The sequence below is a fragment of the Anopheles arabiensis genome, chromosome 3 (assembly GCF_016920715.1).
Source record: "Anopheles arabiensis isolate DONGOLA chromosome 3, AaraD3, whole genome shotgun sequence".
In the NCBI taxonomy this organism is placed as follows: Eukaryota; Metazoa; Arthropoda; class Insecta; order Diptera; family Culicidae; genus Anopheles; species Anopheles arabiensis.
The window spans coordinates 1,513,461-1,531,482 of NC_053518.1; the positions used below are offsets into that span (position 1 = coordinate 1,513,461).

At 47.8% G+C, this 18,022-nt stretch overlaps 1 protein-coding gene across 2 annotated transcripts; it reads left to right on the forward strand.

Moving 5' to 3' along the window:
• Window positions 1-234: 234 nt before the first annotated feature.
• Window positions 235-18,012, forward strand: LOC120903867. 2 transcript variants are annotated; one of them, XM_040313526.1, is made up of 6 exons: window positions 235-875; window positions 12,204-12,640; window positions 15,402-15,545; window positions 15,737-15,832; window positions 15,946-16,046; window positions 16,516-18,012. In XM_040313526.1, exons 2-6 carry the CDS (start codon window positions 12,578-12,580, stop codon window positions 17,648-17,650), a joined length of 1,539 nt encoding a protein of 512 aa, XP_040169460.1. In that variant the 5' UTR covers window positions 235-875; window positions 12,204-12,577; the 3' UTR covers window positions 17,651-18,012. The 2 variants fall into 2 exon arrangements, with proteins under 2 accessions (XP_040169460.1, XP_040169461.1); XM_040313527.1 differs by having other exon boundaries at window positions 235-863.
• Window positions 18,013-18,022: the final 10 nt, after the last annotated feature.

The following is an 18,022-nucleotide window of genomic DNA, read 5'->3' on the forward strand; positions in this document are numbered from 1 at the left end:
ATTGCTGTTTGATTATTAGGATGCGACGATGTGACTTATCAGGAGCATAATTTGTGTGCTACAATTTAACAGATCTCCAAAAGATCATGAGATCACTGCCGCTTCAACTGATCATCCACCAAAGCTGTACCACAACACGAACTCGCGGGCACGATCTCTCCGACACACGATCACGCTCCACCACCCGATCGGGCGTCTGGGGTTCGTCGCCTAGCGCACCGACATCAGTTGCAGTCTTTCCGTCGTTCCGTTCGGTTGTTCGGTGGGGCACGTCCGTCATCACGAGTGTGCTTGGGTACGGTGAAGGAGTGTGAAGTGACGAAAACGAAAGAAAAAACAAAACGAAACTCACTCACAGTCGAACCATACACAAACGTACACGAAACGAATACGAATTCAGCAAAGAAACAAACCAGCGATCGCTCGATCGGTTAAACGTGCTTATGCCGGGTGCGTGATGTTGGGTGAATTTTAAGTCCCTTTGGTGCATTCGGTGTGTGGATCGTGCCAACAATTCACGAGTGTGTGTGTGTGTGTGTGTGTGTGTGCAGTGCAGTGTAAGCGAACGGCTGGGGTTGGTGGGAGTTTTGTTTTTCTGCAAGGCTCCAGGCTGATTCATCGTATGCAGCGCCGTTGCAATAAATTCCTCTACCGTTCAATACATTCTCTGTGCACTGGTGGTGTTGGTGTGTTGTTAAGATTGAGCACCGAAAGCAGTTTTATTTCAACAGAAGTGGAAGCTTCGCGTCAAACTGTGCAGTTGTAGGAATAAACAAACACATCTTAAGCGGCAGCATCTTCGCCGCCGAAAGAGTAACGGCTACGAATGAGCGGGTGATAAGAAATTAAAATTCCACCCCAAGGTGCGTGAGAAGGTGAGTGAGTCTACGGCGAAGGTGTTTATCAGAAGGTTACCATCTCGAGGTGATCAATCGTCTATATGCTGCTCCAGAAGCTTAACAGCTTCTCCTGAACATGCGATCTGTCCCCCTTAAAAAGGTCGTCAAAGAAAGGTCCCCTCCCTTTTCTACCGGAGCTAATCCGGATTGCTGCAGTCGGATTTCGTCTATTTCGTCCCGGTCCCAACGATCGCTTGATTGGGCTGGCCGTAACACCAACTCGCGATACGCGGTATGAATATGAAATGAAGCGTAAAGGTGTCACACCAGTTGGGCACCTTTACCACCAGCGTCACCCAGCAGAGGGCTGTGGCATTGGGGGTTTGTGCCTTCTCACCTCTCTATCCCTATCCCGGGTGCTGTAGTGCTGGGTGTGGTGTGTGATTGCCGTAGGGAAGCGGTAGTTCAGTGTTCTAGAGTGTTTGTGCGTTCTCTCCTTTTTTTCGATTTACCTGCGGGCAGACAGAACGACGTAGTTTGACGCAAATTCCAAATGCCAACCGAACGATGGTCGATGTGTCAGTCAATGCGGAACGGCGTTCAGTGAGATGTGCTAATTCGAATGACATCATCACTGAGCATCAAATCGCGCCGATGCTTCAGCCGATCTAGTCGAACGTCTTCGCGATCGCGTCACTTTAGCGATATGAAACGCATGCGTATGAGGCTCTGCGGCGGTTTTAGTAACGATGTAGCTACACTAAGCTCATCAATTATTCATCAACACACACAGTTAAAGACACGCATTTGCCGTTAAGAAATGTAGACATGTAGTGTACGGCGGGGAGATGGATAAAACATCTTTTACCGAATATGAAACGGTTTTCATTTTCCCGCCGTATTGCTGCATGCGGTTTCAGACATACCTGGAGGCCCTGATCCAAAGACTTGTATATGCACAAAGCTTCTTCTTCTTTTGCTGCTGCTCCGTTTCGTGCTTCCATGCATGGATCAATTTCGCTGCTGGCTGCTGAAGAATGTTTACCACCTTTAATCACAGCCACAACAGTCCCTTCCTCCCCGAAACGTTGACTGTGTAATCGTGTCCGTTCTGCATGAGAACACAATTCCAGCCCGCCAGTACAGTACTCCGGCGTGGCGTGGCGTCATTTCAACAGCAAGCAGAGGCCCCGTTAGGGGAGTTCGCACAAAGGTGGCCACCGGGAAGGAAAAATGCACACCAGGAAGAGGGAATACAGATCGCACCGCGTACAGCTTAATGCCAACTCTACCAATTGGGACTCTGCTAGGAATGGCTTGCGATCGCGTTTGCCCGCTGCTTGAGAGAGGCGAGTGTTGTTGATCTCAACATGGCTACGGTTGATGCGTTTGTGCACACTCATTAGAAGTCATTGGACGCGATTGTTACGATTGTTCGAGAAGTGAAGCACACGGTAGAAACCGTACCACTAGAAGAACAATACACAACCTCAAGGAGTCTGGTTTGGGAAAACCTTGAACAAGTCAGTCCAAGTCACAGCAATGGGACGTTAGAACTGTTGCTCTTGCCGTTTTGATGACATCCAAAGTTTTGATGTCATCCAAAGTGGTCAAAATTCAAATATTTCTACCAGAACGCCCACAGACAACGCTGATCTTTCATAGAGCAGCCCCCACTTGCGGAAACGTATCACATTTACCGGTTCCGCGCCATCCGCATCCTTGACATTTGTCCAGCGCGAGTGCTATTTACACCTCACAACACAATGAACCGAAACGGCAAAAATGGTGTGAGCGGCAATGGGCCGGAATAGTCAACGGTTGTCGTTTTGCGGTTCCGGTGCAGCTCTGTAAAAGCACTGACGGGCGACGGCTGGTGGACGACCACGCGTTCAATGTCATCGAATCTGAGCTTTTCACACTATGGTTGGCGTATTTATAGATTCTTGGTACTGGTACTGGGTAGATTTACGATTCACTCCATGAGTGTCAATACTCTCCACTCTCCAATCAACCGGGACCGTTTGTGTCCCAACAAGCAACAAAGCATAGGCTCTCCCCTGTCTGGTGGAATTTGTGGAATGTTCAAACAACTTACGCAATGAGCGCAAAATGTCAGCCAAGTGCCTAAGAACCTGAGCGACTTGAATCACCACTCCGTGTCGGTATTTCAGTTGTTCGGCCGTTCAATGTCAAGCCAGATTAGCATAAAGCGGTTCGGGCGTGGAACGGCAGTTTGTAAAACGAATCGTTCGACACACGGCGGGCCACACCGTGACCACCAAAAGCATTTTGGACCCCCTCGTTTGGTGGTCGACATGATTTCGGCTTGTTTTGAAGGGTGTCGTTCAAACCACCCACCACCACATCAGTTCAGCAAAAGTACGCACGTGTCTTTCGGGACAAATCGCCCGTCCCCAGCGCCTTGTGTCTATTGGGCTTGCGATTGCCCGGGGCTACGTTTTTATGAGGTAACAGTGTACACGAAGCGCGCACGGCTTCGAAACAGATTACACTTACTCACACACATCGACTTGGCTACTGTTTGAGCAAACAAACACCCTCTCCGCTAAACAGGCGATGGCTGTGGAATGGAACATTGAACGCGCACCACGAGATATCACCCTGGCCGTGCGCTGTAAAGAGCAGACGGACAGCTTCCACCCGCTCGAGCCCGCTGTAAAGGTAGCCGAGCAAATAGCATACTCCAGCAGACTGAGCGCTGAAGGAGGCTTGTGAAGCTTATTTGCGGAACATTTGCGCATGACTCATCGCGGCGGGCGAACGGCGCATTGCGTTGCGTTTGAAGCGCGGCTGAGAAGAGGAAAACTATCATCCTGTGCGATCTTGTTGCGAGCATGAGAGAGTTAATACACACCCGCTGTTTTAGTGTTTGTTTGTCTTATTTGGTAGTGTCTTTGGCGGGTGGCCTTTGGGATAGGAAGACATACAGTGGCCACCGATCAAAGTTGTCACAAGGAGTTTTGCAGGAATTTGTGTGATGAAATGTTATTAAACATTACGTTGAATGTGAACGATCCGTGTGCATATGATGGCAACCGTTTTGATGGCAGTTTTATATTGGTTTATTTCTTTTCCCCAACACCCAAACGCCCAATCAGACGGTATCCGCACGATGATTACATGATATAAAAGGCGCTCCAGCCGTGCGCACCATTACGATCGCGCCAAGGAATGCAATCGCAGCTGATCGATCGGGCGCTCGATCGATTAAAATTCATTCAGCTTGGCTGCCATTTACAGGCATCCCCTCCTCAATCCGCCCAATCGGATCTGATCGGGCACATTTTTGTAAGGCGCAACGCGTGGACAACCATGTGGACAGCCTCGTTTCACGCCCGAAAAGCAAGAAAAAACTGGACCAGCCAGTTTGGAACTGTTTCACACACAAAAAAGAAGAAGAAAAAACTAGATCAACGCATTCGAGTTCACGTGGTGGCGGTGTTGGTTGCCTTCCGGCTCCATTTGTGTACCAACCTTTGCTACAATACCAATTTTTCCAAAAAATATTCAGATCGAGCTGAATCGATCTTGCCGCGCCTTTGCCAAACAGCACAATTAATCGGGTAATTCCGGTGTGTGTGTGTTTGTGCCCACGAGTGTTATTTGGTGTGTGCAAATGCTTGTTTTGGTCGTTACGGAAAAGCAGCAGCACTTTCCATCCGATCCGAACTGCAGCAACAACATCGGTTCGATGCAAACGAGTGATCTCCAGTGCTCGTTCGCGTGCTCGTTTCGGTGTTTTTATTGTAACACAATAGTGAAGCAATTGCAGTTTGGCACGCTGGCCCACACCTTTGGGGGCACGTGTGTGTGTGTGTGTGTGCATTTTTTGTTTCTAACTTTCTGCTGCTGCGTATGAAATCCCGTTCGGCGGTGGATTACATTCGGAACCGGATTGCTGAGCGTGTCCCGAGCGTCAAACCGGCAACCGGTGTGACCGATTCAGTCCCTCCGGGAGAAAGGGAAAGTAACGGGGCCCACCGTTGGAACATATTCGTCGTCGGACCCACACCCACACGGACCCAATTCATACCGGAACTTGCACGGCTGGATGCAATTCGATACGATTTCGGTACGGCACCAAAAATAATCGGCCAAAATTAGAGAAACGGATTGAAACGGATGCACGGATTCGGCGTGCAAAGAGGGGCTTTGAAAAGTGTCCGCGGAAAAGCGCGGATGTGACAGTTTTATCGGCCAGTTCAATCTGCAGGCTACGCTGTAACCGGACAACTCAATCAATGGGCGATTGTGTTTCAGTTGTATTGTTGGAAAAAGGGGGTGCAATTTTGCCGTGATGTTTTAGGCCTTAAGTATGCTTTATTTAAACATTGGGGCATTTATTTTTATTTAAACATCAACATGGAGTTAAATAAAGTGACAATTCCCCTTAGAAAAGAAACGAAACTCCAAAAGGTCATCAAAATCCTTCATTTCTGTTATCTTCTCTAACTCTAACTCTAACCAAAAAGCAAAAATTTAAAATTGATTGTTGTTTATTTTCCTTTCTCGTACGAGTGTTTTTGCTTGCTCAATACTTGCACTTCCATCTGTGTGTTGTGTGCCTCGGTAGTTATTTTCGCCAGCTTCAACCAGCAACAGTACCGTTGCCTGGTCCAAGACCTCCAAAACAAGCATCGAAAGCGCGAAAAGATGACCCATAATTTTCAACCAAAAATTCCCCAATGTTGTAGCCAGCCCACTCCACGCCAGCATTCACTCGGGGCTAGACAGACTCCAAACCCACCCCACGACACACTCGCACGTGTACGGTCGGTCAGCTGATAGTGTGCGAAATTTCGGTGTCAAGCAGCATAATCATTCGATCGCGGTTGATGGCCGGTTACAGTTACTTCACGCGCACCGCCCGGGAAGCCGTACGCGCACGTACGCTGTGGAAATCGAAGGAAATGGCACGAGACTGGCCCGAGATGGTGGGCCTTTTTTGGGTTGGTACGACACCCCATGAGTGAGCGTTTTTTTGTGTGTGCCTTGCCTTTGAGCGGTAATGGGGTTTGTGGAGTTGTGTGGAGCAGTTTGGGATATCAATTTGTTAGCTCCACCGTCAATATGCAATCGGCAATCCAATCGTTCCGAAGAGGGGTTTGGAGGGCTTTCGGTACCGGGACTGTGCCGTTCGCAACGGACATCCCACCGATTGTGTGTGTGTGTGTGTGTTTCTGTGTTGTCGTGTGCTTCCGTTTCGTTGGCGCGTTTACAAGTGTTGAATGCTAATTGACGCGGGGCAACGCGCTATGGAGATGGCCCGCTGAGCATTGTTTTTAGGGTGCCAAACAACAGTTACATGGGAGCAGTTGAGTGGTTGAGATTGAGGAGGAATTTTTGCTTTGGCTCGCCCAAAACGATCACTTTGGGCCAGTGAAATGTAATAACTGGTTTTAATTGATTGAATCGTTGTTAAATTAAATGTGCCATTAAAAGGCAACTGCAGTAGCAATTGATGATCGACGTCTGACATCATTCAGCATTGCGAATACGTCATTTTAAATAGAACAAATAAAGAAATCCCTTCGTTTGGTTGCGTCATACGCTTAAAGAACAAAAGACTCTAAGCGACGAACCGTTGCATCGAAGCTGCTACGGCAGAAGGAAAACGATCAAATGAATACCAAATCACACAGCAGGCTGGTTTTCTTTCCCTGCGCATTATATCGACTAACGCAGGAGCAGGGTTCGTTCCACTGACCCATTATTGAATGATTGGGAAACAAGATCGAAAATTACCTTTAATACCAATCCCATCTTCCTTTCGGGTGAGTTTTTTTATTTCCAATTTTGATTCTCCTTGCCTTTAGAGGGAGAGAGCGTGCTAGATTTCGATTGCTGATTAATGTGTACGACACCGCGTGAGTTCTAAACCCTGCTGCTTGCCTTGACGCCTCCTTCCTCTACTTACCGCCAGCCGAAGTAAAAAGCAATTTGTTGTGCCATCGCGTTGCATTGATGCGCCATTTCCGGTGTGCCGCATCGTCTGTCCGGTTTCCGATTGCACCCCAAAGCGTATGATTAACTGTGTGTACGTGATTTTCCCTTTTGTTTGGTGCGTGTGTGTATGTGTGTTTGGCTGGCTATTTTCCTCTTCCGCGCATTTCGCCGTCTCCCCTCGATCTAGAACCGGGAATGGAACGTTAATTATGATTTCACGCATTTTACGGGAAATCTGATTAGCTCCTAGTGTGCGCGCTTAGCGATTTCGCTTTTGTTTCCTACGATTTTCGGCATTATTATGCTCGGTTTCTCTGCACACAGCGCGCGCTCAGTCAATGTCCCATTATGCTATGGTTTTTCTCCCTTGCTCCCTTGCCCCGTTCGCGTCATTAGTACGCATCTTCTCGTACTGCGCACTGGGTATGGTGGGCACGATCGAAAGTTTCTTGAACTTTCCTTCGAATAAGGCGCTTACGTATGGGGTGGGGGGGGAGGAAAATTTCCCCTTTAAAAGCCGCATGTTTTCATGCGGCTTAGATAATTTCCTCGACTTGCGATCGGCGATAGACTGAAAAATGGGTGACAAAAACAACAGAGTGCATGCTTCTCTTAAAACAATACAAAAAATAGCATGCATCTTGTAGGCGAAGTGAAACAGTTTTGAGCGACACACACACACAAACGCGCTCAGAGCAACACGAAGAAATCGTTCGATCTTGCGGTGAAACGCAACGGCAAGCGCATGCTTAGTAGCGGCGCGCTCATAGCTGATCATAATTAAGCCGGCATATCATTAGTACGCATGGGGCGGTATTATTAGACACACACACACACACACGTTTGTTTGTTGTGTGTTTGTTTTTTCACGCATTTCATTCGGAAGTATTCGGTGTGGTAGTTTTTGTTGTTTCGACACCACTCGTGCTCCATTCAACACTCGCCTCGTAGGTTGATTTCTTTTGCCGATGCAGATTGAGCGGGTATGGGGCTGCGGCTCATTAGGAAGTTCAGGGCATGCAATATGCTTTTGTCATGCATATCGTGCTAATCATAGGATCGCACGAATTCACGAGCGAAGGGAAAGTGTGGCCAAAACTCGTACCGGAAAGATGGTGTTCGGATTGGGTTGCGATGGGTTTGATGTAACTCAAACATCAAGCAGAAGGTTACAATTCAATTGACATTAAACGCCACTCTTGCCGAAGCCTACAAATGATTCAATTTTTCGTCACACAGAATGGTTCTTGGGCGTACCTGCTTCACCTTCATTTGTCATTTGAAGAGCTTCATTGCCTCATTCTCGAGTAACATAAAAGAGCTCATATTTATTCATCAGTAGGGCCACATTGTCTACTAACTGACCGTTTAAACCCACCGGATTCGGCCCCGCAGCACCCCCTCATTCAACATGCACGCTGTTGCAAAACGCGAGAGCGGCGAAGATGCGCAATGAAACAAATGCCTCCGCTGTGGAGGTGCACCATTGCAGCATCGCTTACCCACGCCTAACCTTCACATCGTGGCGGTGTGTCATTTCTTCTTATGCTTGTGCCATCAGGGTGTTCATTTCAACTGTGCCATTCTTACCCGGTCGGCTGGTCGGCTTCCTTTGTGCTGGCAGATCCACCCATATCTGACTCATCCCTGCCTCTTTCTTGGTGCGAAACTAAGCGCAAAGGTTTCAGTTCTAGCACAGCGCTCTGCGTCGACCAAAATCGACCTCTGAAGGTAATCGGACACCGCAACGCAAACGTATCACGATGAGGCAAGCCTCCGCCTGACTGGACAATTGTTTCCCACAGTGTGTGAAATTGAACTAAATGCATCTCAAACCCAGTGTGAAAACCCTGCCGAAAACTCTCGAAGGCGACAATCAAACTGGGGAGGGATTTTTCCTTCGCATACTGTACTTTATTTTTGCACTGAAGGCTTGCGTTATTGTGACGCTGCAAAGAAACACACAAACGGTAACGAGTGTCGCACACGATGCTTAATTGCGATTGACCTCGCGTGGCAATGCGTGTTTATTTTTTAGCCCTTTTTTCTTGTGATCATTTTCGAAATTCATTCATTTCGGGGAAGCAGAGGTTCGCAGGCGGGTTGCATGTGTGTCGAAACCGTTGTTTTAGTAGCTGCGATGATGTGTCGTTTTGTTTTCAAATAATACGTGTTTTTGCAGCATGTATGTTGTTTGCTCTCGTCGTTTGTTTGTTTGCTCTCAAAGCACAGTTAAAGCACAGGCTGCACAAAACAAGCCACACAACTGGGCACTTGGTAGGTTGGGAAAATGATCGCTACATTTCGTTGGTGTATGTCTTGATCTCTGCTTCAAACCGTAGCTTAATGAACGGTGACAGTGCGGCTGTACCCATGGAAAAGCCCATTACTTGGCGCTGTAATGTAAAGTTTTCACCCCACGAGCTAAATTAAATAAAGACAGACGAGAGCCGGGTGCAATTGGCTGGAAAATGAAATGGTGTTGAGTCTAGATGTCGCATTGGCTTTGCGATCGTAGATTCCGAGAGCGATCGATTGGATAGAGCAGAAGTAGTGCAGCAAAGCCCATGAAAGGTTATTTGCAGCCCATGAGAATCTGTTCGACCTGTAGGCCGAGGTTGATTCATATTTAATTAGAGTATACAATTAAAGTACATCAAGCTTGAAAACAAAGCCCCTTGTGTCTGAGTGTGTGGTGGAAAGAAAATAGAATCTTAAATTAAAGCACAGTCAGGCACAGGTGGTGGGGTTTGAACCGATCATATGACTAATGCACTGTGCTGAAAAAGCATTTGAAGGTTTTTGTCGTTCGCTTTTAATAAGCGCGAAACGCTCACTCATATGCTATGTACGCCGTTTTAAGGTGTGCATGGTACATGGTTTCACTAAAGAACACATGTTTTTTTTTTGCACGATTGAAAAAGAAACAAATCAATCCACTGGTAGTGGAGAGAGAGCGAGAGCTGTAGCAGAGGCTGGTGCCGTGACCAGGATATTGATTCAAATGTAGATCAAATCGAAAACAAACTAGATGAACTTGTAGCATAAATCGCAAGTAAATGAGTTATAATATTGGTCAACATGTAAACGAATAGCACAAGTAGTGTAAGATCTGCTGGAAACCGTTCGATTGCATCAACCACCACAGCGACCATGAGAAATGCAACCGATCATACACATCAATAACACGCACACACAGCAAGCTAAAAACAATGCACACATACCACGAAAAGCACGCATGCTTCATGCAGAATGTGATGCATGCTACCTTCCCCCCTTTGGCGTTGAAAAGATGCGTTGGAAAGTGAAGATCGTTTGAGGGGTTGCATCTTCCCTTGGCAAACTCCATTGTTTTGCAGCGCTAATGAAACGCACAATTTCGCATACGCCAACGTGCTTTGGGCTGATTTTCCCAAACAAAACGGTCCGTTGAACCGTGTGTTGCACCCCTTTTTCCATAGCAAAGTACGTCAGTGTTCCCGTGATCGTTAAGGTTGCACCAGGGACGGGGGTTCTGTACCTAAGAACGATTAGATGTGTTGGCAGGGTGTGGCGCTAACATGCTTATTGTGCAAAACTAATCATTTGCAAGAAAAATGGCAACAAGCGACGAACGTATGTTGCAACTGACGGTGGGAAAGATGTAATGTTTTGCTTTAGTTTGGTCGGGTTCAAACGGTTGATGCAATGCAGAGACTTTCCCCGGGTCACACACACACACACACACGGTGGTTCGTTCCCAGCAATAAATAATATTATTGCTGTTGATAACTTTGCTTCTCCAAAGGGGAGGACAGAGAGTTTCGCATCGATAGCACGGTGTTCCTTCGTGGAAAGTGATTTCGCAGCGTCGCCACCAGGGGCACACGATCATCGTGCCAAAGAATAACAACTTAATTGTTTCACACCGGGCGTGGTTTGTTCGTCGATCGCCAAAGAAGAAAAAAAATGCGCCAGTGCCGTGGAGGGTTTTATTTTACGCAACCCACCCTGGATATGTTATTTCTTTGTTCCTGCAGGCCAGCAAGCACAGGAATTATGATGGCAAAGTGGCAATGCGCGTGCGGGAATTAGTCGCTTTGTTTTCCGAAACCCCGGCGTAAAAACCCATTAGTGTGAAAAGATGGATCGCCAACGATTGATAAGAAGAAAGTGACGATGACGCGCAAAATCAAAAGCAGTAAAAAGGCGCTAGAGTTATGGTTAAGAAATTAAGTCATCGAATGCTGGGAAAGTGCGTTGAACCTCCCTTCCTCGAGGAATGGGACACAATTTATGCCATTATATGTTGTGGAGATCAAAAATCGGGAAAAAATGATTGTTGGAATGAAAGTGCTCTGTTTTGATTAAAATTGAATGCAAACGTTCACTTTCGTTTTGTTCTGGTTTTTTGTTTTGTTTTGGGCTGATTGGGTGCGTCTTCCTACTTCTGCCGCATGCCTTCATTCGTCGTGATGGCAGTTTGCATAACAATGCTCGGGATGGCCAATAGAATAATGCTCATTAAAAAGGAAAATCGGAGCCAAGTGTTGACTTTCGCTTGTCTAGCAATCGCGGTGCGAAGCGTTAAGTAAGTTCGGGTCCCCTTAGCAGGAAACCAGGGGGAGGGAAGATTATTAACTGGTAAATGATTTGTAAATTTGCATAAGCACAAGTTTGCATTGTATTGTAAAGCGATTAAACAGGTTTTACTATGCGAAGGCGATGCTTCCCCAGGCAAGGTTTATTGGGGGAGAGCAATAAAAAGATAAATCCATTCATCTTCCGCGTAAAGATGCTCCCAAAACAGTCGTCTGACAATAGCGCAAACCAGAGGGCGAATGCAGAGGGAGCCACATAATAGATTGGAACGATTATACAACAAGCTCGGGGAGACTTTGGATTTCGCAAGCTGAATCTGCGTGCTGGTGCTGGCCCAAAACAGAAACCGGATATTGGCCATGTGTTATCAACGCCCGCAGACTGTTCGCAGAGAGATCTGCCCGTACGCAACAGCGTATACGCAAGCTTTGGACCGGCTGGATGACTTGGACAAACGAGTTTTCCCGGTTGTTTTTTGTGTGGCCACCAAACTTCTCGTTAGACACCTTCTCGCGATCGACGCGGCGCGGAAAGGATGAAATGAAAACAAATACAAGCGACTATAAAACCGTTCCACCTCCAATAGCCATGTGCGATGTGTGTTGATCGTGCGCGTCTTTTCGTAATCCTTAATTTATTTTCTCCATTCTTTTTATTGTGTGTGCTTTTTTATTAATTTGGGATTTCCTGTTATTCTACGCATCAAGCACAATCGACTTTGGTTTTTTGTTTTTGTTTTTTGCATTGATTCTACCATTTAGCACGTTTCCTTTAATTTCTGTCTATTCCATCCACCCGGTTTGTATTTCGCAGGTCGTAAATTTGGACGCACCGGACCGACGGCCGGACAGAGCTTCATTTCATTGGCCGGTGTTTCATTGGAGCCGGTTTTTTTGTTCGTTCCGGGGGACTGCAATTCTTACGTCAAAATGGATCGCCGTCGACAGGCACCGATCGATCGGTTGGTGATCGCGTTGAAGCGGCTGTAAACGGCCACCTCCAAGCTGTGCTGTAATTGCATTGCATTGCGTGCTGCTCAAGCCGAAACCACCGACCTGCGACCGAGTGATCGACAGGGTCAGCAGTTTAGTAGGAGTGATATTTAAATGTCAAAGCGATCGTTCGACTAGGTCTAGTTACACAAACGAATCCCAAAAAGCGTGAAACAAAACGGAGAGACTGCAACCATGGGATACTTTTCCAAACGAAACATCTTCATCTACTGCTGCATATCGGCATGTTTATCATTGGTAAGTAGCTGAAATTGAATAAAATGAGTGAACTGTTAGATATTCGATGTCCAAAATCAATTCAACTTTAAACGCTCCCTACACACGATCACTAAAAGGTTAATTTAGATTTATCTTATCAACTCATTTAGTATTTATCGAACCTTCCGTACCCACCCTCCCTACCCCTCAATCGTATCTTGACTACCAATAAAGCTTACACTTTATCGTCCCCGTCTTGGCCGCTAAATCATTGTGAGTTAATGGAGTGAACGAAGCGCATGACGGCGCGCGGCTCATGAGTGATGCTTTATTTTACGAGTCGCACACCCTCCTCTCCAGTCGTACGCCCAATTAAGTCGTCATCGTCCCTCAACTTCGGCCATCGGTCACGAGCGGTTCACTGACCGCCACGGCAAAGCATTTCCACCCACTCGGTCCAAGCTCCTACCCTTTACGGTGCGGGAGTTTTGCGTGTTTTTCGTTAAAAGCTTGACACGGCTTGAGCCGGTCGCAGTGAAAGAGGGAAGCGAAAGAAATTGTTCACTCGGGCGCAAGGTTTATTCTATGCTTCGTTCTTAGACACTGGAATGATCGTTAACCGCTTGATTGTTTTGGGGCCAGCAGGCAAGATGATCGTTTCCCACGGCTTCGATTTGCATTAAACAGGTTTCTTCAGCGCACAAATCGCAACGAGATCGTACTTCGGTTGGTTTATGTTTTCTAATGAGCTTTTTTTTAAATAATTCATGCTGGCTATAGTTTCACTCTCTCCTCTCTAGTTATGCTTAATTTAAATTACAAAAAAATACCCAAAACAAAACACATCCCCAAGTGCATCCCCACCACTTCCAACAACACCCCGGAAAAGGATGATTCACTGAACCGGCGCGTGTGCAGCCGTCCAAAGTTTCACTTCTGACCGAAATGCTCGCCTCCACGCTCGCAACCCCCGCAGCAGCTCTGTCGGCAAAACCCTTGCCGGCATGATGACGTACCCTCTCGCGTCTCGCGGCCAGTACATCGGCAATCGGTGTGTGCGAATGTGGCCCCCTTTTTCGTATATACGCAACATGATCATCCCACCTTTACGACGGCGTGCCTTCCCCGAGAAGTTCCGCTTAATTGTTGTTCGGCCAAACGTTGGATCACTCCGTGGTGTGACCTTAATAGACACGGACCACAAGGTTTTCGGTGTGCGTACTGGCACGGGTGCGGGTATCATCATCCCCTACGCGGTGGCTCCAAAAAATGAGCTTTTCTTCCTTCCCGTTGCTGGCGAGCAGATAAGCGGGACAAATTGGGTGGCACTGGTGGACGGCATCTCGGTCGGCTTGGATCGTTCCAGCTGGCTGCTATTCCGGTCACCGGTTCCGACGGGCCGGATCGATGGGTGGCACTTTTGCCTGGACCGCGGGTCAATCAATCGGGCTCCCGCTGGCGGCAGGCACAGGGGAGGTAATTGTTGAGGTCTCTGTGGTCTCTGTTTTGTATTGATTTTATTACGGTTGTTTCCCTTACCCCCAAGGTCAGTGTAGTAATTAGCAATGCCCGCGTTTTTTGCATGCATTTTCCCCCGCGATGCTATCGTTACTATGAAAAACTGTCCATAGTACCCAAACCGAAGTACACGGAACGTCGGATGGAAGATCTTTTTAATGTGTAAATTATCCCACTGCTTACTGAAGCGGTGCGATCGTTTGGGAAACGACCATCATTATTAGAGGCAGGTTAAATTACAGGGACCGCAATTGCGTACGATTTCCCTAATCAGTGATGATTTGCACCGGAGAGAAACTCAACCGGTGCAAAAGAGCTTAAATTTTAATTTAATTACATTCTCCGAACCCTTTAATGCTTGTTTTTCTTTAACTAGAAAAGTCAAATTTCTCTAAAATATTGTACAAAATCTTTGCATCGATTCCTGCTTGCTGCCTTTTGAACCACAGTGTTTTGTGATACAGACAAACGGCAGCGAGCAAAACACACCCTTAACCACAAACAACGAATTAAAGGAAAACTACCTTCACCCCATTTCCATCGCCCATAAGTTTTCCTTTTTCGATGTACTGCCGTGTACATCGACATTACACCGCGCGTTGGGCGTCCGTTTTTCAGGGGAAAACGCGTGCAGCAACACACCACTGGCACATTAGCACGCTCCCTCAAGTTCAAACTCATTCGCTGGCAGTAATTTAGCGAACGGCCGCCACACAAGTTCGCACCGGCGGTGTTGAGGTCAGCGGCGATCGGCGCGCCGCGGGCCGAAAGTAAAATCGAACGGTACGCGTTGCAACATTTGTGCGCACATTACGCACATGTGCTACACACCACACCCCGGCCTGGCCGCGTGTAGGGCTCGGGGATCGAATATTCCAGCAGCAAAGCAGCGCTGGGCCTGGCCGGGTCGAAACCAAAACAACCTTATGCTACGCCAACACGCGTTCGGCGGGTATTTAATAACAAACCGATACCCGAGACTGCTGCGCGACCTCTAATGGCCGTGCCACACGATCCGGCCGAGAAACAGCTTTACCGCCTGCAGAACAGCAACTGGATGTGGCGCGTTCCTTTCGCTTTCCGGTCTGTGCTAGTGTAGTTCCCCCCTACAGGGGGTTATTTTAGCTATTTGTGTGTAAACTTTGCTGTACAATCGTATTTTTTCCATCGATCGGAAATGGTCATTTCCTTCCACACTTGCGTTATGCTCGCAAGTAAGCCACCGCTTGTGACATGGTTTATTATACTGACTTTTGTTAACTGTCTCCCCTTTTCCCAACAGCTCACCTATCTCGTGGCGTTCTCTTGCGAAATCTCCTGGATATTGGAGGCCCGCGGTGACCTGCCCATACCGGCCTATCTGCTGTGCGCCCAGTTTTTCATTCTCTTCATCTCGTCCGCGATCTTGATCCATGGCCTGTCGACGGTAAGTATCTGCGCGGGGTGCAGAGAAGGGATCGAGCGATCGATCGGACTGGATGGACAAATATGGTGAAAATTCAGCCATTCAGCACCAACTCATGGCGTCAGAATCGATTCACCACGATGTTGCCATTTTATTTACACTTTTGCTTCTGCACTTTCTTCCCAACCAATCTCTCTCTCTCTCGCCTCCAGGGCATATCGTGGGGTCTGCTCAGCTGGTCGATTATTATCGGTGTGCTGTCGGTACCGGAACTGGCACTAGTCATGTACATGACCATACAATATTGGGTAAGTGTTCGAGGGAGGGGAAGGTGCTTCCGGTCAACTAAGGGGTGCCGATTGTTGTCGCGTTGCATTACCTTCTTCTAAACCCACGCTTCTACTTTCTTCTCCCATTGCAGGGTCTACAATCGGCGCACGGGCTAACGGAATTAATTGGATATTTAATACGTTTAATAGTCAACTGCTTAGCACTGTTGTGCGTTATTCCGACAGCACTGAGGTAAGCGTTTTTGATTTGATGGCGGTGAATTTGTTTCTGTTCGAGAGAGATTGCTTAATAGAGCAGCGGCATGCATGAAGCAGAGCCACCATTAGACACACGATTAGAAGTGTCTTCATTGCTTACGTGAGAAAAGGATATATAAATCTGGTGCTATCAATGCGCATAATAGATGGAACCCTTCCCTACTTTCACTCGAAGAAAAGGCTTTAAAATGACTTGATTATTTTGTGAAAGAGGCGGCTTAAAACAATGAAAACTGTTTAAATATTACATGTTTCGTCGATTTACTGGTTGGTTGAGTATTTAAGCTGTGTTGTTTTATGGATTAATTCATACCTTTTAACCTCTATTGGCCTATCTACTATCTTGATCGTTTCATGAATCAATTAAGATGCCAGTCAGCTCTTTGTCAGCCACAGTTACAAGGACGCTAATCACTTATCCTTCTCTTTCCTCCCCCTTGCAGATGGCGACAGGAGAAGAAAGTGCTGTCCCAGCTCGAATCGCTTGCCTCACGACTACAGCTGACCACTCCAACGCCGACCACTCCTTTCAACGCTACCACCACCGGCATGAACTCGCTGCGCGCGAGCAAACGCAGCACTCAGGGCGCCCCGAACGGTTCCAGCCGACGGCCCTCGACCGGGTTCGACAATCCCGGCTACGTGCCGCACGAAAACAACTCGCTCGACATCGTGCAGCAGTACACGGCGTACAACAATCTGTACGGTTCGCAGAGCGAGTTTAACGCCAGCATCTTTGGGCTACCGCCGGCCATGCCTACCGGGCCACCGCCGCTCGTGAACGAGTGCAAAAAGACCCAGTCGCTGCTCGATCTACGCTTCATCTTCCCGCCAAAGTTCCTGTCCTCGCACGGCACGATCAATGAAAAGAAAGCCAAAGACTCCGCCGACGAGCCGGACAGCGTGCTGCAGAACAACCTGAAGAACCAGATCCACAACAAGCTGCACGATGTGCCGGAAAATGGGACACTGCGACAGTCGCGCGAAAAGGACACGAATGCCTCGATCGATCACACGGGTACGGTAGCAACGATGGGCGGGGACGGATCGGCGTCTTGCGTGAACGATCCGATCTACTACACGATCGAGTCGACCAAGAACAACAAGATCCTCGGTCGGAACTGTGTATCGTTGGAGAATTTGGGCAACATTACGTTCTCGGAGTCACCGCTGCCGGTGAAGAAGCACGACCTGCCCTACTACCGGTACGGGCACAATCTGCTCAAAAACTACGCCATGAACCCGTGGAATGTGCTCGCGTACAATCCAGCGTACAGTGCGTACCCGCCGGCCTACTATCACTACCATCTGATGAACCCGTACCATCTGTATCAGCTGCAGCACCACGCGAACTATGGTGGCGCAGGTAGTCCAATACTGCCCGGAGGAGGGTACTTTGCAGGACCTCCGGGACATGGGGCGCTTCACGGTGGGCCCGCCAGCTATGGCAAGAGCCATTCGCAACTGACCAGCTACGGATATGGGAACAATGTCTATCTGAACGGTGCCACCGACAGTCGGCAGTCACTCGCTAATGAGTCGGACGACTTTCGCAAGTACCGTGATGTGGCCCTATAGCAGGGCGAAGGGAGCATTCGATCCAAAGCGGGTAGCAGTTAACCAGAGAGAGAGAGGGATCAAGCAATAGTAGTAGCAAGCCGATAGATGTAATGCAAATACTCAGCAGTAGTAGGTAGATAGGATAGGACGTAGGGCGTTGAGCAAAGCAAACGACACGAAAGCACGAACCACACTTCGACTGAGTTACCTCAAGTATAAAAACAAATAGTGAAATCGAACCAGAGCGCGGTTCTGTAAGGTGATCGGTACACTTGCTGCAGGCTGAACTGGTGGTTGTACAGGCTGTACTTAAGTCCTGTTGTTTAAAGAATGTTATTTATTGTACGATAGTGTAAGTAAACTTAAAGTCCCGAAAATAACGATCTAACG